Genomic DNA, 27,760 nt, shown 5'->3' with positions numbered 1-27,760 from the left:
GCGTTTATTTTAAACTATGTACTTGTCTTTTCAACTCAATCGCACTGTAGTTTTTCGTGACCATGTTGTGTTCAGGAAACGCCGTTCATTTCCAAATAAATATCCCAACTTGTGTCTGAAGATAAAATTCTCCGTTTTCCTCTTTGAATATTTTGTCCAGATGATTCTGACTGTTGTGTGTTTTTCTCATTTCACTCTATCCTCCCTTCGTCTCTCCCAACATGTTTTATAGTATTTCGTTCTGTGGACTAAGATTTTGTCAATTCTGAGAAATAAAAAAGCATTTATATAAATGGATCCGACTCTGGATTTTATGACTGATAAATCTTCAACTACATCTCCTCCTTGGGTTTAATTGTCATCCTCTGCTAATACTTGCATGTGAAGTGTATATCTGTGTTAGAACAAGGTAATTACTGCCAGTAAATTAACTGTTCACTGTATTTTAAATGGACACATCAGAAAATAATATTAAAACAACAGTTTGTGTACAAACAAAACGTTTCACTTCAACATAAATGGTAAGTGTGATTCTGTCTAATTTAATTTTAGTTAGAACATGTTTTCATTTTACACGCAGACAAATCAAAGGTGACCCTGAATATTTTCTTCATAAGCCTGTTATAGGCTTCCTCAACTTTACATAAGTAATATTGTAAGTCATTTAAATATGACAAAATAAAAACAAGAATGCAAGTGGAAATAAGAGTAAAGAATATATTCCATTCAGTGAATTTACTCAGTTTCCACTCATGTAAATAGCACAGTCAAACTACTCTTCAAAGTTATTTTCTCCAAAAAAGTTATTTGAGTAAATGTAACTAACACCCTCTGCTGTTTGTACATAACTAGTGTTTTTCAACTAGTACTAGAGTTGTTTGTAAGCCATTCTCTTAAAAATGACAAGTTTCAACTTGTGTTGAAACTATGAGAGCCAGTTTGTGCAATGAGTGAAAATGAAGAACATCTTCAGATTATTCCAGTTGTGTTATTATTATCATCCTGGTTATTTGATAGCTCCTCTCCCAGTTTGTTGATGGGAGGGGCTGTGATCTGAAATCCCAGCCCCAGTATAAAACCAACCCACTGAACTCCTGCAGCATCCAAACACTGTCCCGCTGACCATCCCTCCCAGCCGAGCCGCCGGAGCCAACATGCCCGCCGTCATGAGCAGAATCCGGCCCATCAAGCCAGAGGAGTCCAGACCGCAGTCTCCCTCCAAAGCCCGCAAGTCGCCCAGGATGCCCAAATGTTCCCGGTGCAGAAACCATGGCTACTATTCTGCGCTGAAAGGACACAAACGCTTCTGCAACTGGAGGGATTGCCAATGTGCCAAATGCAACCTCATCGCCCAAAGACAGCGCGTCATGGCGGCGCAGGTAACCGTTACTTCTCCCGGCAGCAGGCCGGGGCGCTCCAGGCCCGGAACGCTCCAGGCCCTCCATTTTCACTCTTTAAATGTGGTCCTGTTGATTCAGAATCACCTAATTATCACTTTTATTGTGTTTTTAAATAAAATAAAACGCGAACATTTCAGAAGAAACGCCTGTTTTTACGGACATGAGTTAGCTTGATTTTAAGCAGGAAGCTAGCGGCTAACGGCCGTCGAAACGAGAAAGTAACAAAGCAAACCAGCTACTTTGTATTTGTTTTTAATGAATTTAGCAGGAAACTTTCTAACACGTTTAAGTAACAATGACTACTCATTTTTTGTTTGCTTGTATGTTTTGGTATTTAATTGGTGTTTTAGAGACAGTGTGAATGTGGGGTGTTCAAGGTGTGGCCTGCGGACCATTTGCGACCCGTTGACTGATTTTGTGGTCAGAAATTATTTTTAAATAAAATAATTTTAACATCTTAGAATGTTAAGATGATTAAAAAATTAATATTTTAATTTATTTATTTTTTTTGTAAACGGGACCATAATTATACACTGACTGTGCTTTTAAATCTCTGTTTAACTCGCTGCTAAATACAGCAAATACTTTTAAAAAAGAGAGACCCAAATGCAGTCTTACTGCTGAGACCAAAAAACAAAAACCAGTCAAGTCACACAAATAGCAAACTATAGGCGTTTTTTAAATTGGAACAAACCTACAAAATATATCCCTTGTCCTCAAACAGGACTATTTTTTTTACTAAAATATTCTTTGAAGAGTTTATACTTTTTATGCTTTTTCGTTTTGATGATTTTGGCTTATGTGGGGAAAAAAGTTCAGATGCCACGGTTGTATGGAAACAGATTATTTAATTTGAAAGATCTAAATATTTAAAGTAACAGCAATGTATTGTGAAAAGCATAACAATTTAAAACATTACATTACAAGATCAAAGAAACTAAAGTTTATAATCAAATGATCAAGTGTATCAAAGTGTTTTAAGTGTATCAAAATGATCTGTGCATTCATTATTATGATTATTACAAAGCAACATGTTGCAAACAGTCCATTCATCATTAATGATTATCAGACATTTCTAATTATTTGACTTAAAACCAAAAACTACTTTTAAAGACAAACGATCAGTTAATTTATTAGCAAAGATTCAGTTATATGGATAATTTCCCTTTTTTTATATGGAAATTTACACCAAGAGCTCCATTCAGAAATGCATCACAAACATTTTGCTGGACAATAAATTGTCCCAGAAGTTAATTCGATAAACAATAATGTTGTTTTGAGACTATTTTAAAGTAAAATGATGGCTGAGGCATTCTCAAAAATCTATGAACTTTAAATTCTAATGAAATTTAACACTGGAACTGGAGGAGATTTTTAATATCCAAAATTAATAAACAAAACAACAAAAACAGTGAATAAAATGAGCTGCGGGTCTCTGCAAAAAAAATTGCCCTTCTAAATAAAAGTTGGTTGAGAGTGAAGACTTTTATCATCCAGTTTTTGGTAGAAAGACAAAAGCAATGCAAATTGAAATGATTGAGTTTATTTTAATTAATTCTGGTATTGATTGAATTATTGCTTATTGGAACACGTCTAACTATAAGGCTTACTTCGTATCATTGCAAATCTTTCCTATAGTGGTTTTTAAATCAAAAACAGTCTGGGACACCTGCAACATTTAATTTCCCATTTGAATAAATTCTAATTTTTTTTATTGAATTTCTAAAATTTCCTCTCAGTCTCTAGTCCTTGTTTTCAATGGGGGAAATAATCCTTTTTATTTCCTGACTTACCTAAGGTGAGCATTTAAAATAAGTGTTAGGAAAACTGATGTTACATGTGTTCTGAAATATAATTATGAATGAAGGTAACATTTCTAACCAGATGGTTTGTAATCAATCTTTCCCCGGTCAGGTTGCTCTGAGGAGGCAGCAGGCCCAGGAGGAGGAGTTGGGCATCAGTGCCCCCGTCAATCTGTCCGGCCCGGATGTGATGGTGAAAAACGAAGCTGCTGCCGACTGCCTCTTCTCTGTGGAAGGCAGATCCAGTCCATCACCCAACTTCAGCCACTCATCCCTCGCTGTGTCAGGTGAGCATCTGTGGTATAATTGACCTTTTCTGGTTTGCTTATAATGAAGAAACAAACGATGCTTAATCTGGAAGAAGTAAAGCCTGGTGGCCCGCCAGGCTTATAATACACTGGAGGAAACCTTGTTGTTACATTTGTGGAGGTAGGTCAGAAAAGGCTTGCTTTCTGCTGTCTTTTAATGGTTGTTATGGAGACCTGATGACCCTTATAATGTCACTTCCTAACAGTAAACTTCACTTTTTGTGGTGGCAAAATAAACTGAGCTCCTTTTCCAGCCTGTATCTGATGGTGTCCTGTCATATTTCAACCCCAGGGAAACAAACTATCCAGAAGTTCCTAGAGGTTTTGATCCCATTAAAAATAAAAATATATGCTGCCTTTAAATGTATTTTTAAAGGACTCATTAGGGGTGTCAATATCTGTGGCAGCACTGATTGTGTTCAACAATATATTTCTAAAATGAAGGTTTCATTCTGGCATCATTTTGTCTTCCAGTTCAACTTTATATGTTGGAAAAGAAACATTGCAGGTAATGTGTTGAATTAAAAAAGAGGGATATTTATGCTTTTAAGATATAAAAACTGGTGGGTTAAATGTGTAGACCCAGTAATATGAGTTTCACGCTCGTTTTAATGGCATTACTGCCCCAAAATGAAATGATGAGCATTCCCTTTCCTGAAACTGTTCTGCAGCACCATTTATGGTTGAATTGAATTAATAATAGAATTTTAAATATTATCTCAGAGGGGGAGAAAAATCACAGATTAGGTATAAACACCACGCAATCTTTTTATTGTTTCAAAATCCTCTGGGAAAAAAAAAAAAGAAAAAAACGGAAAGTTGCTGACTCAGCTTGTTATTAGAACAATAATAGCTGTGCCACTCGCTTGTTCTCTATCGGCCATTTGACCAACTCTGTGCAGAATCCACAGGTGACAAAAACTACTGGACACTGAATGCGGGGAAGCAGAAGGAAAAGCTTTTTAATAATAACAACCAGTTCTTCTGAGTTTAGTTAATACAACTTAAAAGTGAATTACTTCATATTCATAGTTCCCCATTTTGACATTCTCATCACTGTATGGACTTTCACCATGATGCTGAGCTTTTTAAGGATCTTTAATTGTTATTAATTTTGTCAGACGGGTCTTATTGAGGAGATTTCTGGATTGAGAACAGGAGTGGCCAAAATCAGGCCTGGTTGTGATAAAACACATTTGATTTCAAACCTTTTCCTAGTAGAAAAAGTTAAATGTTTGTGCCAGGTCTGGTCAACAAATTGATTGCCAGATATGTGAACAATATCAATAGATAATATGGATGAAAGAATATTTAATGTTAAATATGTAGAATATTCTGAACTGCACAGCAGTGCTAACTGCTAAGAACATTTTGAAAATGGAGCTTTACATTTACAGATCTTCAGATCTTTTTATGGGAATGCATCTACCAGCTTATTATTGTATAATAATAATAAGCTAAAAATATTCAACCTCTGGAATATTTAATAAGCTCAGCAAACAGACTGCAGCCACTGGTTCTCCTTCAGTTGCATCATGCAAACCACTGGTTTTTTTAGGAGAGCTTTTTGGTTGATTTAACACTTCTAAACATTTGCTAGCTAATTAGAGACCAAATAATTTGACCTCAGGAAATATTCGACCATTTAAAAGAACTTCAGATGTGCACTTTAGAAATAAAAAAACAGCAGCAGCAGGAAGTCAAAACTGTGGATAGAACAGCAAAAGTCATGCCAGCATGGCAAGATTTCAGATATTAAAAACAATAAAAATAATCAATAATTGCTGACATCGACTGATATGAAACGTTAATATCATGATGCGTTTTTCAGCCATATTGTCAAGACCAAATATGTGCATAAATCACCACACTGATTGTCATTGCGTTGCAAACATATTTAAATGTCTGTGCTTCTTTCAGGTTTGGTTTTATAAAGCTGCTATCATTTGTGCGTTTCCCTGCTTTAGTCTTTAAAAAGAAAACAAGTCAACATTTTTGGGAGAAAATGTGTCAAAATTAGTACCAAGTTGGTGTTTGTCTTTGATAAAATCCTTGCAAGCTAAATAGTGTTATTTCAGCTATAATTACACGCATGTCTGTCACAAAGCCTCTAATCTCTGAGGCACCTGCTGACTCAGTTCTGCTTTCGCTTCCAGCTTGCAGGAGTAAACAGTTTTTCCATTGTCGACTTTATCCTAGTAGGAGGCTCGTTAGCAGAGAATGGATGATATGGACCTGTCATGTGATGAAGGTCAAGGCTGCTTACACTCTGTTTCTCCATGCTTTGCTGTGTGAAAAAAAGTCAACTTTGTCCTCAGAACAGTGAGAGCGGGCTGTGCTGGAAAAAGGAGTGAAGCACTCATTGATACGGTGATGACAAGATTGACTTCGAAGCGGGGACAAAAAACTTAATATCTGAGGATTCAGGGATGCACAGTGTCTTCATTGTGCAAAACCAAGAGATCGTGGTCTGCCTGAGAGGAATGTGGCCTTGCTGATAAGGAAAGCACAACAGATAGCCAGTAATTATATTGAACTTTTCATCCTGGAAGAATTAGCCGTCACACAGGTCCATGTTGATCTGAATGTCACTGAAACGTTGAGCCATTTTAGTCATTCAGTGATGCAGTTCATTTCTCCTTCGGACGATTACAGTTTATTAATTAATGAACATCATTTCTGGCTTCCTCATACAAATTAAAGGAAAGTTGAGTGGAAAAAAAAAGTTTAGTCGAAAGAGATGCTGAGGTTACAGGATTCGGTGATCCATTCCTTGTGTTAAGCCCAAAGTGCAAAAACAAACACAGTTTAGTCACCTACATTACTCACAGTGATAAAAATGTGCCGTGACTCTTTGGAAAAAGATTATTTTGATGTTTGAAACAAAAAGAAATCTATTTTTTCACAAATAGATCTGCCAGACAGCTTCCTTTCTGAAGTGGTAGAAACACTGAACTTCTGTTAAGATTATGTTCTTTATTTTATGTTTTTTTCATATATCTTTTGTTTTTATTTACTAAATTATCCACTATTAACACTAATCTGTTGAAAATCCTTATTCTCTTGTTTTATTTGAGCTACAGCTAAATTAGTTTCACAAAACATTTTTATTTAACCTTTCAGCATGTCCAAACTTTAACCCTGTAAGATCCCGGTAATATTATATCTATTTCAAACAAAAACATGAACAAATATTGGCTTTTCTTCAGTTAAAGATTAAAGCCCATTGTTCACTCTTAGAAAGCTACTGAGTTAGAAATATTCATGTCATTTCCTGAGCAAGATGTCTAGAACATGTGCATATATGTGTTTTTTGTGCAAAATGTAAACTCATTTTATATAATATTACTATTTTATAAAACATTATGAAAACAAAAGCAAATCTGAAAACATATTTTTATCTCTAAAGACTTCATTGAAAACCAGCTACCTTGGTGGATTTATTTTGTTTTGTTGTGTTTTTTAAATGCACGTTCTCCAGTAATTCTCCTGTAAAATATATTTTTATAGGTCTTGCGTATTATTGTGACGCTGATAAATTTTCACTATATGTAATAAATCTGTCTTTCTAGCTAAGTTCCTCCACTAATTAAACTTTCAGACGATATTCTCATTGCGACAGGTCTACATATTTTAAAGTAAATCTGTTACCAGCACCAGCAGATGGCGCTGTTTGATCTTTGTTTGAAAAAGACGCTCAGGAAAACTTCTACTACAGCAAACATTTCATCCAGGTGGAGCTGAAATTATTAACTGAAGCTGGAAAATAATTATGTCAAAGAATATAAAAAGTAAATCTTTTCTTTAATTTGCATGATAGAAATACAAATTAAAAGCCACGGACTATACTTTATTTGAGACAATCTTAGTCTTACTCTTTGATTTTTTTTTCAGGAAGTCGCTCTTCATCGTCCTCCAGTCCCTCCTCTTCCTCTGTTAGGCCTCACGCTGAGGGAGCCTCTGACCTCCTGCTGGAAACCTCCTATTACAACTTCTACCAGCAGTCACGTTACCCCCCCTACTACACCAATCTGTACAACTACCCACAGTACCAGGTAACACACAACATGAGAAACATGTCGTGCTTCAAGTGAAATGATCTGCCAATGCAACTAGAACTTTTTCATCAAAATTAAGGAATTATTCATTTAAAATGAGCTCAGAGTCTCTGAAGTTTCATTGCAGTCTATTAAAAAAGAAAATGTTTGGAACAGAACTTTGTATGCTGTTTTTCTTAAGTTAAAGCCGACTTCATTTGTCTTTGAAAACTTGCTTTAAAAATTATCAACATCCAGACATTTAAGTAAAACAACTTTAAATTACAGCAGATAGAAGAAGAACAACAAGGAAGAAAATATAGTTCAGTCCAACAGAAGAAACCATTTGGAGAAGTCGTAGATATTCAGATGAGGCTTAAAGCTGTTCATGAAGTCACCTGTACAACAGTTTGGGCCTTTATGGTCAGCAGACCCGACCCGATCGCTCCCACCAGTTCTGTCTCGTCCGCTTTGATCAAACTCCAGTTCATCTGTTTAGAAAGTCCGATTCGCTTGCGGAGTTGTGAATGCATCATCGAATTCTGATGCGGATTATAAAAGTTCTGGTTCACTTGTGAACACCAAGTGGACAAGATCCAAAATCAGGAAGAGGACAACAACGCAGGGCATTCTGGGTAAACACAACCAAACCCAATATGCTAGTTTAGCCCTAGCAGCAGAACACCAAAGAGAAATCCTCCAACCGCTAAAATCTACTCCATTTTTGTTTACATTTTGTGGAAAAGGAAGTTGCGCTCAGTTTCTTCTTCAGTGGTTTTTGTGTTGTTTCCTTTAGTGGTTCTTGGTGCGGCGCGAGAAAGGGAACAGGTTTTTCAAAAGGTTTGGACTCTCTAACACACTGCAGTGTGAAACAGAACCACAGCAACTGAAAATGTTACAAATGTTGCAATTTTGTCCCAAATTGAACTGAGTCTACAGGAGTATGAGGTGTGAAAACACCCTAAAACGCGATATGAAGGGGCTCATGGGAAAAGCCTGGCAGCCAATCATGAAAGAACAGAAGAGTGAAAGGTCAAAGCAGACTGAGGTTGTTTCTGTGGTTCCCGTTCTGAGTTTTTACTAGTTTATCATTAAAGCTCACAGTGACTCAGCTTTGGGTGGAGAAATGTTTACAAGGCTGGAGTTTAGTTTGTTATAATCAGTTCATTTAAATAAATCAATCGATGAATCCCTGATTTTCTTTCTGTTCAGTTGGACCAAATGTTATTTGATTCTAATAGTGGGCAGTACGTCCTCAACATTACATTACTAGAGGATTATTATCTGCTTAAACAAGATTTATAACGACAGAAAAAAATTTAATTTATAATATTTGGAGTTATTGGTTACTTTGCTGTCATTATCTGTCAAATCAAACAACATTGTGGTAATGTAACAGAAATAAAACATTACACAGAGTAACATAAATGTGCCACTGTTTTCCTGTTTGTCCTAGAAAGTACAATTGGCATTAATATCCCCTTTATGCCTCTGAAGGTACTCGTCATGGTTAGCACCATGAAATGTTTTAACTTTTTTACATTTTTATTTTTGATTTTCTCGGCAAACCAAGTGTTTGCAGCTACATTTGAAATATTCAACGCTGCTAATCGCCTGTGCCCGACAATAAAGGTTGTTCAATTTTAATTTACTCAGAACATACTTCCATAATTTAAAACATTACACCTTTAAAAGGGTAGGTACTGAGGAAAAGGTTAGTACAAATAGTGATGGTTTCAAAATGCAGTTAAAATCAGTTGTTAGTTTCATCTGGCAGCTCGCGTTTGGTCCCTCCTCCAGCTGTGTGTGCATGCTCTGATTTATACTGGAATGTATCTCTGTTGTGTCCAAAGAAAATGAGATTATGCATGAAGCAGATTATAACTATAACTCTCCCCTGATCCTTGACAATGCGGTTTGGTTTTTTTATGAAGATCATTTTCCCACCTCTCTCTGCCTCCCTCCGGTTTCCCCCAGTAGCAACATCTAGTTTTGGGGTCACTGCCTCTGCCACCCTGCAGAGGCTAAATTGCAAAGGTTAATGGTATTGTCTGTCGGCAGAAGAACAAACCGCCATGCTTCAGCGCTTGAGGAAGAAAGTGAGCACATTAATGCTAATCAGTTAGCGCTCTTTAGCATAATTTAGCCATCCTCCTTTGTGATTTATGATTTTTTTTGGCAGGCTGTCGGGTTGAAGGGGTTACGTGATGCACTTCTCTAAATTTACTGGCCACTCTTTTTGTAATTCCAGAGTTTATTATTTGTGGATTCTATTAATGCCACAAACACTCAGTGGGAAGGAGAAAGATTACTTTTTTTTTTTTACTTTTATTGTTTTTTGCTTAAAAATAGTCTATTTATTTGACCATATTTCAGTTTTATTAAACTTCAAGTGTCATCCTTGAGATGCCTAGTTAAGAATTTATCTTTTATATTTTTAGGAAAATTACTTCCTAAAACATAGTTTCATATCTTCTCTTACTAGTCAAAGATTAGGTCAGTTTCTGTTGTCATTTTTATTCTTTTATTATCTAATGAAAGTGAACATTTCATCTGTTCAGGATGTGCATCCTGAACACACCTGTTTATTTTGTGTTACTGTTATTTTCTTACTTCATACATTGTAAAGATAATTCATAACACCTGAACTTTTGTAAATGTATTTAAGCTATATCTGGTGAAATTAATGACTTTTTAAAGACAAACACAAAGTTGCACATTGTAAAGTGAAAAAAAGTATTAATGTAGCAAACTCTGCATTTATGTTCATGCCCTTTGACCCCTACAGGAGAATGTATTTACAGTTATATATAAATTGTTTTTGTTTGTCAAATAATATAGAATATAGCATATGCACCTACATAAATTTAGGTATGATACATATTAGCTACATTAGCCATAATGTGCCTCATGAAGTAACCTAATTTTGGAGTTTGAAGTGTGCAGATTATACATTTGTTGCTATTTCTAATCAACTGCAACATACAATTGTAGAGACATGACCGTCCCCCGGATTCTTCTAGAGTTCCTGTAAAGCACATCATTCCCATCACAAGTGTTGGTAGCACACTTTTCTTGTGACTGGTCTAAATTGAATTATAATTTTACGTTACTATTTTTTTCTTTCACAAAATATTGACTCTTGGAAGTTGAACATAAAACTTCTTTACGTTTTTCAGTGTTTTATTTCTCACCATTTTATAAAACCAGGTATCATTTACTCTCTGCTTCACAATTTTGCCCTACTTTGTGTTGGGCTGTGAAATAAGATCCATGTAAGTAATCTTTAGTAAGTGAACTTGAGGTCCCAGCTAATCCCTTTCCAACGTGCAGCCGCAGAGGAAACATTGTGGTTGTTATCAGCGTAAGGCCATCTCCCTCCTCTGCTCTGCTCTGCTCTGCTCTGCTCTGCTCTCGGTGCTTGGCTGCCATGCAGGTGGATGGTGATAAAATAAGGGTGGCAAAGAGCTTCCAGACAGAAGATGGTGCCAGATAAGAAGACAGGCACTGTCAGGGCGGTAAGAAGCCCCCCGAGACTCAACAAGTCAGCTTATAAGCACTGCTGAAGATGTGTGGAAACTTTCATTATTAGGAAGCTGCAGTGCACTTTTCTTTCTGTTATAGATTATTAGTTAAATGCAAAAATACAAAACAGTAAATCTTCTTGTACTTATACACAGTATGTAAAAATTACTCTCAACTCGAAACTGTTGATGTGCTAAGGCCCATTCACACCAACCGTTTAGTTCACTTTAAGCGGACTTTTGAATCCAATATGAAACTGATGTGGACCAAAAGAAGTGAATTCTGGTCTGTCTAGAAACCTCAGGCTCGGTTCGGTTAATGTGAACTCTGGTTCAGTTTGAATAGGTTGCTCAAAGGCTTTGGTTCGTTTGATCAGTGCAGTGAGAAAAGAAAACCTCTTCTGTGCACAATTTGCACAGAAGCATAAAGATGGCAAGCTTAAGGACCAATTTATACAGTTTATATGTTTTTAAAAAAAGATTTATAATCGTAGTTGCATTTTTTAATTTAACCTTTATTTTTCCAGGATAAAAAAATCATTGAGATTAAAAACCTTTTTTTCAAGGAAGTCCTGGCCAAGAGGCAGCAAAAAATACATTAGCATCGATTTAACGCACTTTACATGCGACACTGAATATTTCATTTAGGCCAAATCCACACACTGGATCTGGATGTTTACCATCCATGTTAACCAGAAACAAAACCTTTTGTGAGCAACTTTTGCTTTAGTCCTGTGCTATATGTGTGCTGGGAGCCATACGCTTAGTGCACTTTGAAGACTCCATTCCAATCTCTGTTGTATTTTTCACAGCCCAATACAAGAGCAGAGTGTAGCTTAAATAACAGTTTATAAAGCTGTCGCAGAGCTGATGGTGTGGACAATACGGGTGACATATTACAGGCTGACAGAAATCAAATTCCATAAAAATGAAATTGAAAACCCTCAGTGAGGCGGCCTTGCTGCTGAGTAGACAGCTCGTCTGAAAGTTTTCAGGGGTCTGGAGAAAGCCGCCAGCGTTGCAGCTCGTTCCTGCAGCTCGTTCCTGCAGCTAATGATCGTTTCCTGTTTGCTTCCTAATGCGTTATGAGAGTCTGCAGCTGAATCTGGTCATGTAGTGATGGCAACAATTATCACAGATGTATATGAACACAGTGTGAGATTCTTGAATGTGAATTGTTTTAGAAATCTGGGTAATTTATGTTTAAACTACAGCTGCTTTTGAAGAAAGGAATGGGCCTGTGCAGGCTTTTGCTACAGCGTTTACATTAAAACATTTGTGCACTGATTTTGTTTGCTCTCTCTGTATTTTTGTAACATTTTTGTTGCAGTTAATCTGCGCCTTTGCACGAGCGACAAACTGACAGAGAACAAACTGTTCTCTGTTACAATTGGAATGAGAAAGAATTGATTATCGTTTTATCAAAAATACAAACTCCTAAAAAGTTACGACAAGCTGATTTTCTTTATTAGTATTTTTTCTTGTTTACTGAACATATAAAGGCATCCAGACGTCTAAAATTTAAGAGAGAAATGACTGCACTTTGTTTAAAAAGGTTTATTTGCACTTCTAAGAGTTGTATAAATATTTTCCATAAACAACAGAAGAAGCCCTGCTTGTGTACACGCACCTTTAGTGATTGAATGCTTGAAGGTATATGTCGCCATTAGCTTGCTAAGGCACAAATGTGCAGACATCTTTTTTGATATTCTCATGTTGAAAAGACACAAGTTCGCAACTGTGTTTTATCTGTTTAATAAGAAATGCAATTGAAATTGTAGGTTTAACATGAATATGTTTAGTTTGTACCTAAAAGGTGGGACAATTCAACCAAAAGTTTCAATGATGAAGGACTAAAATGACCACAATTTACTGCAACAGCCTGATTGACATGCTTTGGTAGAAACTAGTTTCCTTTAAAAATCTTTAGTTTTACACTTTATTTATTGTGAAAATAGCTAACTTTGAGTTGTTTTCCTGCGGTAGCAACATCGACACTGAAGAGTGTGACTTGCTAGAGCTTATATAAGCTGTATTCAGCAACTGGAAACAGATTTTGAGTCACAGATCAGGCCAGATCAAATGTTTGGCCAGTTTTACAGTGGACATCTAATCACTGTGTATTCTACATATAAATGTGACATTGTTGTTGTTTTTTGTTTAAAGCAGATGCCCCATGGGGACAGCCGCCTCCCGAGCCACGGCGTGTCCTCCCAGTACCGGATGCACTCTTATTACCCTGGAGCCACCTACCTGACCCAGGGCCTGGGCTCCACCACCTGTGTGCCGCCCTTCGTCAGCCTGGACGAGAACAACAGCTGCTCTGAGACCATGGCAGGCTGTGAGCAACACAGAAACACTCCAGCACACACACTTATAAGGCCCCATAAACTTTTACCCAGACTTTATCAACAGAACATCCAAGGGAGGACTGCATTCAAGTCGACAGTGTCATAAAATTTCATTTTCACTTGCACTAAACTTTACTGCAAATCCAGTACTTTTCATGTATGCCGGATCTCACCGATGAATTTTAAGGCTTGGCTTTACGGCTTTAATCAGCTAAATGCTTTTCTGATGTTTAAAATACAACAGAATATGTATTAAAATATGATTCAGGTGAATTATTGGGGATTAGGAAGGGGAATAAGATGTAAACTGTGCAGACCTGTTCAAGAAGTCCTAAACAGTGCAGCTTTGTTTCTTTTCACCGTGTTTACAGATGAAGCAGATTGGATCTCTGATTTGTGCAGCAGTAGATGTCTTTCCAGAACTCAGATGAGAATCTTAGCGCAGCGTTGCTGGTTGCCTGGAGTTTATGCCTTCCTTATTACCAGGGAATGTGGGTGAATCAGATTATATGCGTTGCTTATCATCTTCAGTAAAGTGTTTTTTGGAAATATCTAAAGAATGCAGATAAGTACGTAATAAGAGTGTGATTACTGATGCAAAAACTGAAATTACAGGGACCAATTTGTCCAGGATGGAAAATCTGTTTCTGGACATGTCAATTATTTTTCTTCTGCAAATCTTCTTGCTCTTTACATTTTAAGATGGTTTCAAAAGTGTTGTTTTGAAATAATCCTTTTTGGCGACTTGCTTTAATAACTTATAAGTACATTCTAACTACTTGATTATCATTTTTGAGTTCTCTACCCACCTGGTTGTTGTACTGAGATTAATATCAGGGATATTTGACTTACTGTCAAACTAGCAACATTAACTTAGCTGATGTAGCTTTAATGTGTTAGCTAAGACAGACATGTGTAACAGTAGTTTGATACAACATATGCTAACTCAGCCGGTCACCAGAACCTTGTTATTCACACCAAGAGTTTGTACATCCTTTGCAAAATGCTGATTGTATGTGTCCATGGATTTCAGGCCGTAAAGCTCCACTAAGTACTGCAATAGATTGTAGCATGAGATGAGAGGCAGCTTCTCCACTTCGTCTGACTTATTTTCCTTCTCCGTCTCATTCTGGAAATATCTGCTGATGGGTCAGTCCCATCAGCAGAAAGTCATGTATCTTTCTCTTGCACGTTGGTTAAGAGTGTCCACATGTGTCCGCTGTGCCTACTAAAATGGCGCGGACTCCAGTTCAGACTCATGGGACTTGTTATTCAGACCAAAGAGCACTGAATAGTTTAACCCAATTATTTGATTGTTTCAGGCTTATTTTAGTTATTCTCTTAGCTTCTGATCATAAGATCTTGTATTGAATTTGCACACGTCTATCGTCATCTTTCTGCCGACTCCATCTGCCCGGCTCTCTGACCAAGCTGCCACACAGAGATCCGACGGGGAGCGGCAAAAGCAAATGAGGCGGAATAGCAGTGCTGGATGTCATCCAGGACATTTTGGAATATCGTTTCTGCTGCCCGCATGTTGAGCTGTTAGCATGTCATAACAGTCATGAGTATCAGTCTTCAGTCAGAGGCCTTTTCATATTTTTTGTAAGACTGACTGCTACTGGAGGTTCTTATTGCTCACAGCATCATCATCAATAATAACCTTTTTAAGATTCTTGTCTGATATGTGTTGCCTTAACTACTTTAATATCTGTTTTACTCATGCTGACATGTTGTATATTTGTCTTAACTTCATATTTCCAGCATGGAGGATATTCTCACACACTTTCAATCTAAACTGATGCAAAAAAAAAAAGTCTGTTGTCCGGGTCCAGTTTGTTAAAGAAACTATTTCTGATTTATTTTTATGCTGGGAATCCAGTTTTTTTCTGTACCTGTGTTTTTCTCTTAGTAATATTCTAAGACGCAGAGAAAGAGCGTCAGAATCGCAGCATCAGCCGTGGTTTTCCTGAAAGGGAGCGATGACACCACCAGCATCGTAAAGCTCAGGACCCGACATCTGGCCTTGTAGAAGCTGTTTGTTTACCACCTTCAGCTGTCCCTCTGCTGTGAGGGTCCCACGTCAGCCCCTCCCTGAGCCGCCATGCTCCATTACAAGAAAACAACTATCTCAGCCGGTGGTCCCACTTTTAGTGTCAATTCACCATTTTTTCAAAAAAAGAAAAAAGGCAGTTTTTATTCCCATAGCCTATGAGAGGTTTGCAGGTTGAAAGCTGGATCTTAAATTCAGATTTTTACAAAGCAGGCAGTTTTTTAGCAGATCTGACCATCATCTTTTATCCTGCAGGACTAAAGCTAACACAAAGAGCATCCTCTTAGCTTAACTAGCAGTGTGCAGGATTCTGAAATGCGCGTCCAGCACACGGATCCCTGGGATCTGTTTCACCTTCACATCAGGTCTAATTATATTCATCTTTTTTATTTTCTCTCACAATAAAACAGTAAAAACAAAAGCAACACTTAGAAGTTTGTACATCCTTTGTCAGAGCTCCATGCACAATAATCTGTCAGAGCTCCATGCACAAAAAAAGAGATGCTATTTTAGCCTTGAATAGCTTTGCTGATAGTAAAACTCCTTTTAGCACAACTTGAACACAACAATAATCTTTTCCAGCATCCATCAGATCATTTTTAGAGCCATGAATTAAAACCGAGTGGGTTGAGAGAAGCGTGTCTGTTGGCTATATCTGTTGTTTGTGGGTATAACTTGTGTGTCAGCAACTGTGTTTCAGTTGACCTTAAAATTGCACAACTTGGAATTACGACAATATGGAAACACTGCAATTTTCCCAATGAGGTGGGGGGTTTTTTCCCAGCCATATCAAAATAGATGTATTTAGCAAAACTGTAGTGGTAACAGTTTTTTTACATCACGAGTCTCGTGATCAACAACAGGATGTTACTCCTGGCAGAAACAACAAAGAAGACGACAGGAAGTGGCTTGTTTGGTCTCAGCATCACACAGTTCATAAGAAGTTGTGCATCATTCAAACGTGTTGAATTCACAACTCTTCAGTAAAATGGCCGACTGTTTCCAGAAAAAGGCCGTTGACGTAGCCGCTCCCAAGTAGGTGCAGCTTGTCGTTCCGACGCCTCAATAAGACGCCAACCTCTGCCCTGATTGGCTGAATTATGGATAAATCTGAAACTGTTCACATCAGTCCCCGCCATTAATTTTAGTGACTTAATAACGTGAGTTTAATTTAATTTCTTATTTAATAGAAACATCGCATCTGCAGAATTGTATTTTTTGACATTAGTAGAATAGTGACAAATATTTGCGAACATTTGTAGTGGAGAAGCAGGTGTTGTTACAGAAAGCAGCGTGCGGCTGGACGTCGAGGTGAAGCAAAGCGATGTTTTGGTTGGGATCAGACGGAGGAAACGGTTCCTGTGATCTTCCTTCCCTCCCTTCCCACACGGCTGCCAAACGGCGCCTGGCAGATTTATCTCCCTCCCAGGATAAGGCTAATCATTTGGCCAAATACAGAGATCCAAATAACCTTCAAGTGTGCCACGCTGTCCTTTCCCCTCCCCTCCTCACCTCTTTCTCCTCCTCCTCGCTCTTCGTCCCCCCCTCTCGCTGTCTCCGCAAAATTGCCTTCTGGAGTTAGTGAGCGGGAACAGTTAAGATTTACAAACAATGATGAAGCTTGTCATGCGTCTTTCTCCATCCGTCACGGCGGTGCGGGCGGAGCCGTGGGCAGAGCCATCCCGGTGTTCTTCATAAAAGCCAGCTCGCTGTGAAATACGCCCCCGGCCGGCCTGTTTACTGCCCCGCGCTCGTCAGCAGCCGCGCCGCTGTAAATCGCCGGCCGGGAGGTGACAGTGCAGTCCATCAAACTCCCCTCCCCTCTCAACATCTCATCTCACATCGCCTCCACTCCCACCCACCCAGTACAAATATACACAGAGACATCCACAGTGTTTCTCCACAAACAGCCGCCTCACGATGAGCTGCCCAGCCAGAGTTATGGTTGCCTGAGACTCATAGGTGACATCTTTCTGTCCTTGTCCCGACCAACAGAATTTAGAAGTTGGTTGTCTCTCAGCACAGCAACTTTTCCTTTACTTTTCTAAAAGCGGATGCAGCCCACAGTCAGACGTGATGATGGAGCGCCGCTCGGCCGGCTATATGTTTGTCTGTGTTGTTATATTGGTGTCAGCACAGCGCCTACTGTAATTTAAATGCAAATCAGATTGTTGAGGTATTGCAGATTTTCATCCTGCTAATCGATAGACCTGTGTGAGCCCATTAAGTTAGAAATCCATTACTATCTTTCTAGATGATATTCTATTGATTTTTCTCACTTCAATCTATATCCTACTGTACACCTCCGTGAGTTACTGCGTATAAAGTCTCTCGTTTCAGGTTGTCAGCCTCCCTCTGAAGAATAAGCAAAGAAAAAACAACAAAACAGCCAAGAAGCTGCAGCCGCTGCGTTTCTTTGTTTCGTGTGTAAAATTGCTTTTAGCTGCTTTCAGGTCAGATTACTTCCCGTCACAAACCTTCGCCTCACACTCATTTTTGAGATGCCACAAAGGCCGCTCACTCTTTAGGATTTATTAAACCTAAACGAATCAGAAATCGGTTCCGCGCCGCAAAGAGGTGACCTTTTCAAAGTAAGCACTGTTTCATATCATGTATCCAGAGTTCGACACCAACTTTAACACATTTACTCCGTTGATTCATTACCAGAGCTGAAACTAACAGGACAATGCAAAAACACAAAGCCTTAGCACGTACTTTTGCTCTAATTTATCGAGTAAACATCTGCGTAAGCTTGAAATAACACAAAACTAACTTACGAATAACTTTTCTGAAAGATATTGGAGCTTATGTTAAGTATATAAATTCTTAATTTTCATGGAAAAGCACTAGTTCCTCCAGCAGATTATTTTAGATATAAAAAGGGAAAAATGTCATAAGTAAAATTATCTGCCAGTGGAACTAAAACTTTCTCATCAATATTTAGAAATGACTGAAACAAGCTCCTATATCCTTCATAAAAGTTTCTTGTAGGTTAGTTTTATCTTATTTCAAGCTTACTAAGATCTTTACACTGTAAATTAGACCAAAAATACTTGGCAAGATTTTGTGGTTTTGCAGTGGAGGAAAAGTTTGAAAATTACATTTAATGCTGCAGGATGTAAGTTTTATTTAAAAAATATGTTTGCTAAGTATTTATTAAAACTGTCACCATGTTGTGACATTTTTAAAGGTCAATACCTTCCACCTCCTCCCTGAGCTTCTACTACCATCTGAAGAAATGTACCAAAAACAACCAATCACAGCAAGGAGGCGGGTCTTAGCGCTGCCAGTCATCCTCAGGTCCTGGCTGTTAAGTGTTCTTGTGGCAGAGAAACAACTTATTATTATTTTACAGATCTGTCTGACACCAAGTTGTCATGACATGGTGACAGTTTCAACAAACATGTAAAAAAATGTATAGTTTTAAAAGTTATGTTAAAATTAAGACAAAATGTGTCCTCTGGTCTAAGATAAACCTACTTCTCTGAGTAAACAAACCTAAAGGCTTTTGTGCATTTACATCACACAAAAACCTTTGTACCACATGTTCCACACCTTTTATATTAAATATAGACATAAAAAGATATTTTATTTTCATCTTGTTGCTGTCGGTTTCACTTCTTTCTCAAGAAATGGATGAGAAATATATATAGCATATATATAATATTGGTAAATATTATTAGCCATAACGATACGATTAGTATTGGATCTAGATATCAGTTTTTGAGATGATCCAATAGTTAATAGTACAAAAATAACTTCTTTTTGTCAGAAGTCCTTTTAACACATTGCTTCTATTTAGCTGATTTTCTAACTTAAAGTCACCTGAAAGCTGTTCACAGGAAACAGATCCAGTTTTATTCATTTTTCATTCAGTCCACTTTCATTAGATTCATATTAAAACTCAATTACAAGCCGACAAATCTGCCAGTTTAGTCCATGTTCAGTCAGTAAATGAGAATGTTTCTCTGAGCTGGAGGGATGTTTGACTGGAGGCCCCTGGGAACCTGGTGGCTCTTATTTTAGCGTTTCTCCTGGTTCTTGATTACAGAATAAAACTCCTGTGAGAGCTGTCAAGCCGTCCTCCCCGGCCCGCGGTGCTGCTAAGTGCCCTGATAGCCTCCGGGGCTAAATACCAGTATAATTGTCTGCTTAGGGCACAAGCACCACAGTAATGTGTTGTACAACACCACCATTAACACAGGCCTGGGGCTGTGGAGACATTAAATGGCCAGGGCTGTGTAGTTTATGTCCTCTTATCCTCACTCTCTATTTCTCTTTCTGACTCTCTCTCTCTCTCTCACACACACACACACACACACACACACACACACACACACACACACACACACACACACACACACACACACTGTCCTGCTGGCTCCAGATGAAATGGTTCTGTCGAATGCTGTTGAATCTGTTGAACCAACATTTTCCTGCTTTAGTGGTTTCACTGGAGGAAAACTGAAAGAGATGAAACTTCTGTTCCATTTCTGCTCAACAGAAACTTATTTGACCTGCAGTTTATTACATTAATTCAAAAATTAAAAAAGACTTTATTGATTTTAGAGGAATGAAATGTTGCTGTAACTCATTTTAATTCATATTTTTCATAGAGCTGTTGTAAATGTGTTGGCAGGAAACCGCTCCTGTAGCAGTCTGTATTACAGCGAATTTGAAGACGCCTCTATCTGAAGACACTCATGAAGAGGATGGTGGAGGTTGTCCATGATTTTCATGGTTTTAGGAAAGTTTCAGGAAAGGGTTTGTTTTTGCCTCAACGTAACGAGTGAGTTCTTGGCCTCTTCATGCTTTCAGTCGTCTTTAATGAAAGTGATGTTAGTTTGGGGCGCAACAGGATGCAGAACATGGAGATTTCATCTATCCAGCCTCCTGATCGGGTGGAATCCCCATTTAATGTGTTGCAGACGTAAATAGTAAGTCACCAACCACACGGCAGCGCCTCCTTTAGGCCCGTTTACACAGGAGAACCGGTCCAGTCTGTCCCAGTCCAGTTTCTTTAAAACCAGCTCTCAAAAACAGAGAAACTTTTTGTGGATGTGAAAGCTGTTGGCTTTACTGGACGCATGCAAAAGCAGAGCTCAACAAAACGGATAACACTTACTTGGCCTGCACATCCGACGACCTGCTAAAATACAGCGCCATCTGGTGGCCTGGCATTAATGCCAGAAAGGATTCGACTGCAAAACAAGGCAATTAACTGCGATGAAATTTTTAATATGGTCTAAATGAATGTTTTAACGTCCCAGCACAAGTAAACATTTGTTCCTGTTGGTTAGTTTATTTTTTTATTTTAAAACGATTCAGACTGCATCCAAGTCAAATTGAATTTGGTTGTTTTGTCTCTGAAAACAATGAAAGAAAAACTGCTTTATATTCCTCCAGAATTTCTTTTTAAATTGTTCACTTTTGTCAAAAATAACAGTTGACAACTTTAAATTTAAATGCTTTACTTTAAACTCTTAAAATATAGCTGTAATAATCTCTTATTTATTTTTTTCCTTTTATGATTTTGTTCCATGATTGTGCTTTTCTCTGGTAAAATGCGTTTTTAGAAGTGTTACATAAATAAATTCTGTTATTATTCCAGATTTATCAGACGGTTCTTCCTCTTGATGAAACAAACTTAGTGATGTTTTTTCTCCGCAGCCTCCTGATGCTGGTGTGTGTTGGTCTGAAACAGCTGAACGACTTGAATAAACACGTCTGACAGCTTTAGCGCAGCGATATATTTCACTCTTCCTGTGTCCTTTACTTTGGCATTTTTCTTACGCTGTCGACTCACAATTAATCTCTTGTTTAAAGCGCAATGATAGAGAAGTCACGCAAACATCGATCGGCCGCCTCAGCTCATTATTGCATATCCATAACTCTTGGTGAATCCCGTCAGAACGCCGGCGACCGTCCGACGTGCCATTTTGCGAGCTGATGGGGCACAGTAGCCGAAATGGAGATTTAGCGCGGAGACGGTGGCGGCGTCACGCCTTTCTGGCGGTCGTCCTCACTGGGGACAGATTGGTTAACAATGCAGGAGCAAAGGGTCGTCTCTGCTTAATTAGCCTTTGACCTCTGCGCCTGATGCCTTCTGTCAAACTGGGTCGGTCCTCCACTCACATTGGCTCCACTGCAAACCAATAATGAGCCTCTAAGTGTTTCTTTAAGCATCTTAATTGCTTCAAAAGCGGCTCCGTCCCTTTAAACTACTGTCTCAATGCTTCTCAGTTTGACGAGGGAGAGAGAAATTTATGGAAGATTTAACAGCAGACAGTAAAATGAATAGTCCGAAATAATGGCAATGCAAAAGCTTTTATTGACCCGGTTTAGTTCACTGATTAGAGTGTTTGATGTGGCTTAAAATTAGAAGCAGCTCAAGCATCAGAGTTCTGCTGATCAAAACAAAAATATTTAGAGTTTTTATTTTAAAAAGAAGAAAAGTTGTGAGCAAAACATGTTTCCTAAATGTGTAAGACTCATATAAGGATCACCTCTGGTTGTTTTTATTTACACATGGAAAAGGTCAGAGGCCATGTTTATTGACACTGGAAAATCCACACCGCACCTTTCAGAGTTTTATGCATAAAATAATCTGAAAAACTGTTTTTTCTTTTCTTTCAATGCTCTGATTACGAGCCACCTTCTGTTCTATCACAGAAAAACCCAGCAAGGATTGTAAAAAACAAAATCATAACGGATATCAGTTTTGGTTTGTAAAAACTTTAAAAGGAAAATAGACTAAAAAACTGCAAAAAAATATCTTACCAAGTTTTTTTGGTTTAGTTTGTTGTGCAAATATTGTATTAATTTTTTAACAAAAACAGTAGTTTAAGTAAATAGTTTATTAATATTGATAAAAAAAAAAGTTCAGTAAAAAAATTACTTTTAGGTGTATTTTTACTACGCTGTACTTTTTACATTTACTTGAATAATTTTGTTATGAAGTATTTTAATGGTGAAAAATTTCTGGATTTTCTACCCACTGAATAAAAAAATGATTACATGATTTTGAATCACTGAGTTTTGAAGCTCCTGTATTCTGCTGAAAAGTGAGTTTTATTTAAAGCTTATGAAGGTATTTTTAGAAGAAACTGTGGTGAGTTCGGTGTGTTCGCAGTGTGTAGTCGTTGTGGTGAGCGATCTGGGCCTGCAGGGTGAAGGTCTGCCTCCTGAACGTCGGCTGTTTAAAGCCCGGCCGCCCGTCTGCTCTTTGGCTCCGTTTTCTGGGCCATTAAGTCCTGCAGCCGCTCCGATGGCGTGATGAGCAGCCACAGACGGGAGCGTCCATCTTTTCAAGCTGGACACACATGGGTCCGACCGGGCCTGCTTTTTTTTTTTTTAGACACACCTCGTATCATTTTAATGGCAGCCATTTAATCTCAGGGCAACCTTGTCATGTGACAGGCAACTCTTCATCCCTGCGATTTAATTTTTTCTCCTTCATAACAGCCTCACTAAACGCTGCCGGCCCTGAAAGCCTCCCACACATTCACACAGGTGAAGAGCGATTCTTCCGCCTCCTCCAGAACGTCTCACAGTTTCTTTCTCTGAATCAGGGGGGTCCAAACTGCGGCCCTGGGGCCACTTGGGGCACTTTCACTGGATTTGTGCTGCAATTTGACTCATCCATTTTATTTGCAATAAGGGTAAAATTATTTCCAACATAATTTTCTTAACAATAAAAATATTAAGTACAACACAGAATATTTTTCTTTGTTTAACTTCACAATAAATACAATGTTTATCAGGATACTTTCAATAAAAAGCTGAGTTTGCACCTAAATCAGCTTTTATCTGATTCAAACATATAAAAAATAAATTAATCACATGATACATTAAACCAAACTCATTCATTTCCCTCTTCATCACTTATTGGTTTTCTATTTTCTGGATGATAAAAGTCTGATTGACGTTCAACTAAACCATTTTTAGGGATACTTTACAATTTAATTTGTTTTTTCTTTTGTTTTTGTTTCTTTATTTTGGATATTTAAAATGCTTCAGTGTTAAATGTTATTAGACCATTATTACATATTATTACCTTTATTTTACTTGAACAACAATATAATCGCTTATTGCAATAACAGAAATGTTTTATCAGGACAGAATCAGATCCTGTTCAGAACCGGAGAATAAATGTATTAATCAAACTAAAAGCAAATTGAAAACTAAATGCTTTTCTTACAAAAACGTACCATTTTATAAGTTTTTTTATTTTTATTTTCACCATTCTTAACTTGTGTGACCATAAGTTCTGCTCACTTTAGTGCAAATCGATTATTTTCAAAGCTAAAATCAGAAGTAGGGAGTGATATTTCCCTCACTGTCTCTTCATATTTAGCACTACTAGGATATGTTATATTTGATTTGTGTGTTGGCAGATTTCTGTGTTTACTTAAGCGTTATCTGGTTGGATCGGTACGGGTGGTGAGTGTGGAGTATGAAAGCCACAGAGCACTTATCCTCTCTGGATCAGACTGAATTACCATCTACTCTCACATCTGGGCTTTTGTTCCCCCCCATTTTTTGGCAGCAGCAGAAATGATTGCACCTTCATTGAAACCCTCCCTCCTTTTCCCAACAGGACAAGTGGGAGGTTGAAAAAGCTTCCTTTTGTTAGTGCACACAAAGACAGTTTAATAGTTTAGAAACCTTATATATTTAGTGCTGAGTGACTGCGAGAAGGGCAGAAGTTCATTCCAGAAACAAAACTTTCTCAGGTGAAGTTTGTCTTGTTACAAACTGCCTCCTGAATTTTTTGTCAGATTTGTAAGTCAATACATTCAGGTTTTATTTCCATTTCACTCAACGTTTCGACACTTTCACATTCAGAAATGTTTCTATTTCTACCGGTAGAGAAAGATTTTTGATGCATTATGATGATAAATTCACTCAAATTTTCCAAAGTTTTCACATCGTACCAGCCGTCCGTCGTCTGTTCCTGGTCGCCGGCGTCGTGTTGGGTTCGTTTCTGGAGCTTCACAATCGAACTCTGACGCAGACCACAAAAGCAAACTTGGTTTGGTTGCAGTGAACGATTCAGCTGTGAATGTTGGCGCCAAGTAGACCGGAGACCGCTCCGACACAGGGAAGCACAGGGAATTCTGGGTAAATCCACCAAGACAAACATGCTAACTAGCGCTCACGGGAAAAATCCTACAGCCACAAAAATCTCCATTATTGTTTACGTTTCGTGAAGAAGGAAGTTGTATTTAGTCTCTTCTTCAGAGGTTTTTGTGGCCTTCCTTCAGTGGTTTTGGGTGCAGCGCCCCTACAGGCAACGAGGGGAACAGGCTGCTCAAAGGGTTTGGTTGGTTTTACTCACAGCTTTGGGAAAATGCAAAAAATTTTGATCCCTATAAAACAGAGTCTACTGGACGATCAGGCTTGAAAGCATCCTTAGAGAAATCGGTCATTAAGAGTTATGATTTGACTGGAAGGAATCCAGAGAACTCACTATTTCTAGAGTCTGTTCTCCATGTTCTCAGAAAAACAGATTCTGTTGTTTGTTTTCTGTGAATTAACATCATTTTCTAAGAGTAAACTGAATAGATGACAGAGAATGACTTTAAATCATCGGATGCCCTGATCGGACAAATGAAAGCTGGATCTTTTTCTCCTGAAAACGTGTGGAATGTGATCACTGCAATAAGTGAGACACAGATAAACATGCAGATACTAACAATCAGCTGACAATTGGTTAGTAAACCAACAGGCCTCCACTGCTAATTGAGAACAAGCTTTCTGCTGTTTCAGTGGTTTAATTATGCAGCAGGGCAGACGACGGGCGAACGATGCCAAGAACACGTGTCGTGATTTAACGTCCCTGCGGAAACGAACGCGTCCACTCGGTTCCGGCCTTTAATGGCGTCGTAGATTTCCTGCTGATGAACGGAGGCAGAATTAACAGTGAGCGTGCTAATTCACCACGCGGCTGTTACTGCTGTACAAACAGAGCGCCGAGGAACAAAAGCTACTCCAACATTAGTGTTAACGATCGAGCTGTCAGTTCTGAACTGGTGACAAACTGCAGACGAGCAAAAATCGGAGTCCGAAACCAATCAGGAAGTTAATGAGGAGAAAAATTACTCCTGTTTTCCTTCCCAGCTCTGCTGAGGAGAGGAGAGCAGGAAAAGCTACTACGACTGGACGAATTTCATTTATGTCATCTGAGAGGGATCCTTCAAAATAAACCACAGATTATCTGTAAATATAAAGTAGCTAATAAAAATGACATTATTCTTTATTGTAAACGTAATAATTTTAAATATTTTAAAAAAAAGCAAACGGGTGTAGATTTGGAGAATACAAATATATGCAGCAATAAGCTTTATAACAAAAAATAATAGAAAAGTTCACAAATCCCCCTTCAAAATAAAAGTTTGCTTAAATTAAAAGGTATTTGCTGCATTTTAAAAGATTCAAGATTATTTAAAATTGTTTTAGGTTTACTTCACATAATGTCGTCTTACTAAAAACCTAAATGTTTTTCTTTCATGCAAATTCCTAAATATCAACGGCAAAACACCTGGGTGGACGTAGCCCCGCCTTCTAGACGCAGCTCCTCCCCCACTCCTTCAGACTAGCCGTGAGCAATTAGCAAACACCTGCTGAGCTCATGTTAGGAGCTACTGGGCTGGTCCATCGCCTAAGCATATCAGTTTATCCAGCCACACTTTACAAGCGGAAAATGAACTCAGACAATCTGAATAAATATGTAATATTGAAGTGAAACTTGTTCTGGACGTGAACTCTGACTGTTTCTTCCCGCAGCGTTTTCACCCACCAGCTACGACTCGACCATGACCTGCCGCTCCATGAGCGCTCTGGTTCTAAACGACGACAAGGCCGAGTGCGAGGCCGGCGGCCAGGCGGCCGGCTTCACCGTCGACACCATCAGCGGCGACACCAGCAACTAGAAAAACCAGAAGAAGAAGAAGAAGAATGCCATGATAAGTTCTCGCCTGAACTGAAAACTGTTCAGCTGTTAAAGCAGATTTTTGTTCCTGATTTCTGTTCTGCTCTGAGTCTCTGTTCGTAACTGAAGGGAGTTAATCATCCAAAAACTGACTTTATTCTTTTATGATTCCTAATTAGAAAAAAAATCAAGATTGAATTAGATTATACAAAATAAAATACAGTACTCTCAAAAGTTTACACACCTCTTACGCCTTGACATATTATTATTATTATTTCAAAACATTTTACACCTTCAGGTGGAATATATGTGTTCAATTCAGTTAAAGAACATTTATTATCACTGAAAAACTAAACACTGCAAAAACACAAAATCTGTTTCCTAATGCAAATGTCTTATAACACAGAGGAGCCTGATTTTAGTCAGTAGGACCTTAATATTGATTAAAAAGTAAACTTGTTTCATAAACTTGGCAGATTATGTGATTTATAACATGTAATTGTTACCATTTCATAAGTGAAATTGCTAGACCTTTTTCATCAATATTAAGGAATTATTGATTCAAAACCAGCTCATGTTTCTTGCTGCATAGTTACTTATTAGTTTTTCCTCATTTTTAGTGCATTAAGATATTTGAATTTGAAGCTAGACAAAAATCCTTGTTAAGATTTTGTGTTTTTGCAGTGTAGACGTTTTCTCTAATCCAAACATGGTAAAGACACGTCTGCATGTGAACAGTTTTTCCCCTCCAAGAGATTAATTTCCGGTTTAATTCTGAGGGTTTAGTGCTTCATTACATGTGGAAAAAGTTACAGGATTCATCATTTTTTCCGACAGACCTGGGACTTTAACAGGTGTGTAGACTTTAGGGTCACTATATTGGTCAAGTTTGTATTTTTTGATAAACTCCATCCTGAAACACTGGAATCAAGGTTTTTTCTTTCAATTACATAATGAGATTTGGTTAATTTGACTTATTGTTTGCATTAATCTCACATTTTACACAATATAAATAATGCAACTTTTACTTTGGTGTATTTTTTCTAATCCAGTTGGTTAATTCTCTCTGTTTAAGGATTATTGTTTTTTGTTTTTGTTTTTTTGCTTTGTTGACCAGTTTTCCACTTATTTTCATTTTATAATAAACAAGATTTGTCTTAATTTCTCTGAACGGTTTGGAAGGGAGTTTTTTTTGTTTTTTTTTTTGTTGTAATTTGCCAATCAGCCTCTAGTTGCCACTGGATCTTACTGTATGTTCCCTTTCTGATATATATTTTGATTTTTCTCAATCAGACACGATGTTGTTATTCCAACAGAATCACATCAGATGCAAATAAATCTCATTAATCTCA

At 38.0% G+C, this 27,760-nt stretch overlaps 1 protein-coding gene across 2 annotated transcripts; it reads left to right on the top strand.

The window, feature by feature from the left end:
- The first annotated feature begins 1,108 nt into the window (after nt 1-1,108).
- Nucleotides 1,109-27,760, top strand: dmrt1 (doublesex and mab-3 related transcription factor 1). 2 transcript variants are annotated; one of them, XM_055039068.1, is made up of 5 exons: nt 1,109-1,379; nt 3,315-3,489; nt 7,405-7,565; nt 13,241-13,412; nt 26,264-27,760. In XM_055039068.1, the coding sequence occupies exons 1-5, from the start codon at nt 1,155-1,157 to the stop codon at nt 26,407-26,409; spliced, it is 879 nt and encodes a 292-aa protein (XP_054895043.1). In that variant the 5' UTR covers nt 1,109-1,154; the 3' UTR covers nt 26,410-27,760. The 2 variants fall into 2 exon arrangements, with proteins under 2 accessions (XP_054895043.1, XP_054895042.1); XM_055039067.1 differs by having other exon boundaries at nt 13,238-13,412.

Source organism: Poeciliopsis prolifica, unplaced genomic scaffold, assembly GCF_027474105.1.
Source record: "Poeciliopsis prolifica strain line A6 unplaced genomic scaffold, Auburn_PproV2 SCAFFOLD014, whole genome shotgun sequence".
NCBI lineage: Eukaryota > Metazoa > Chordata > Actinopteri > Cyprinodontiformes > Poeciliidae > Poeciliopsis > Poeciliopsis prolifica.
This window is presented reverse-complemented; position numbering and strand designations above follow the sequence as displayed.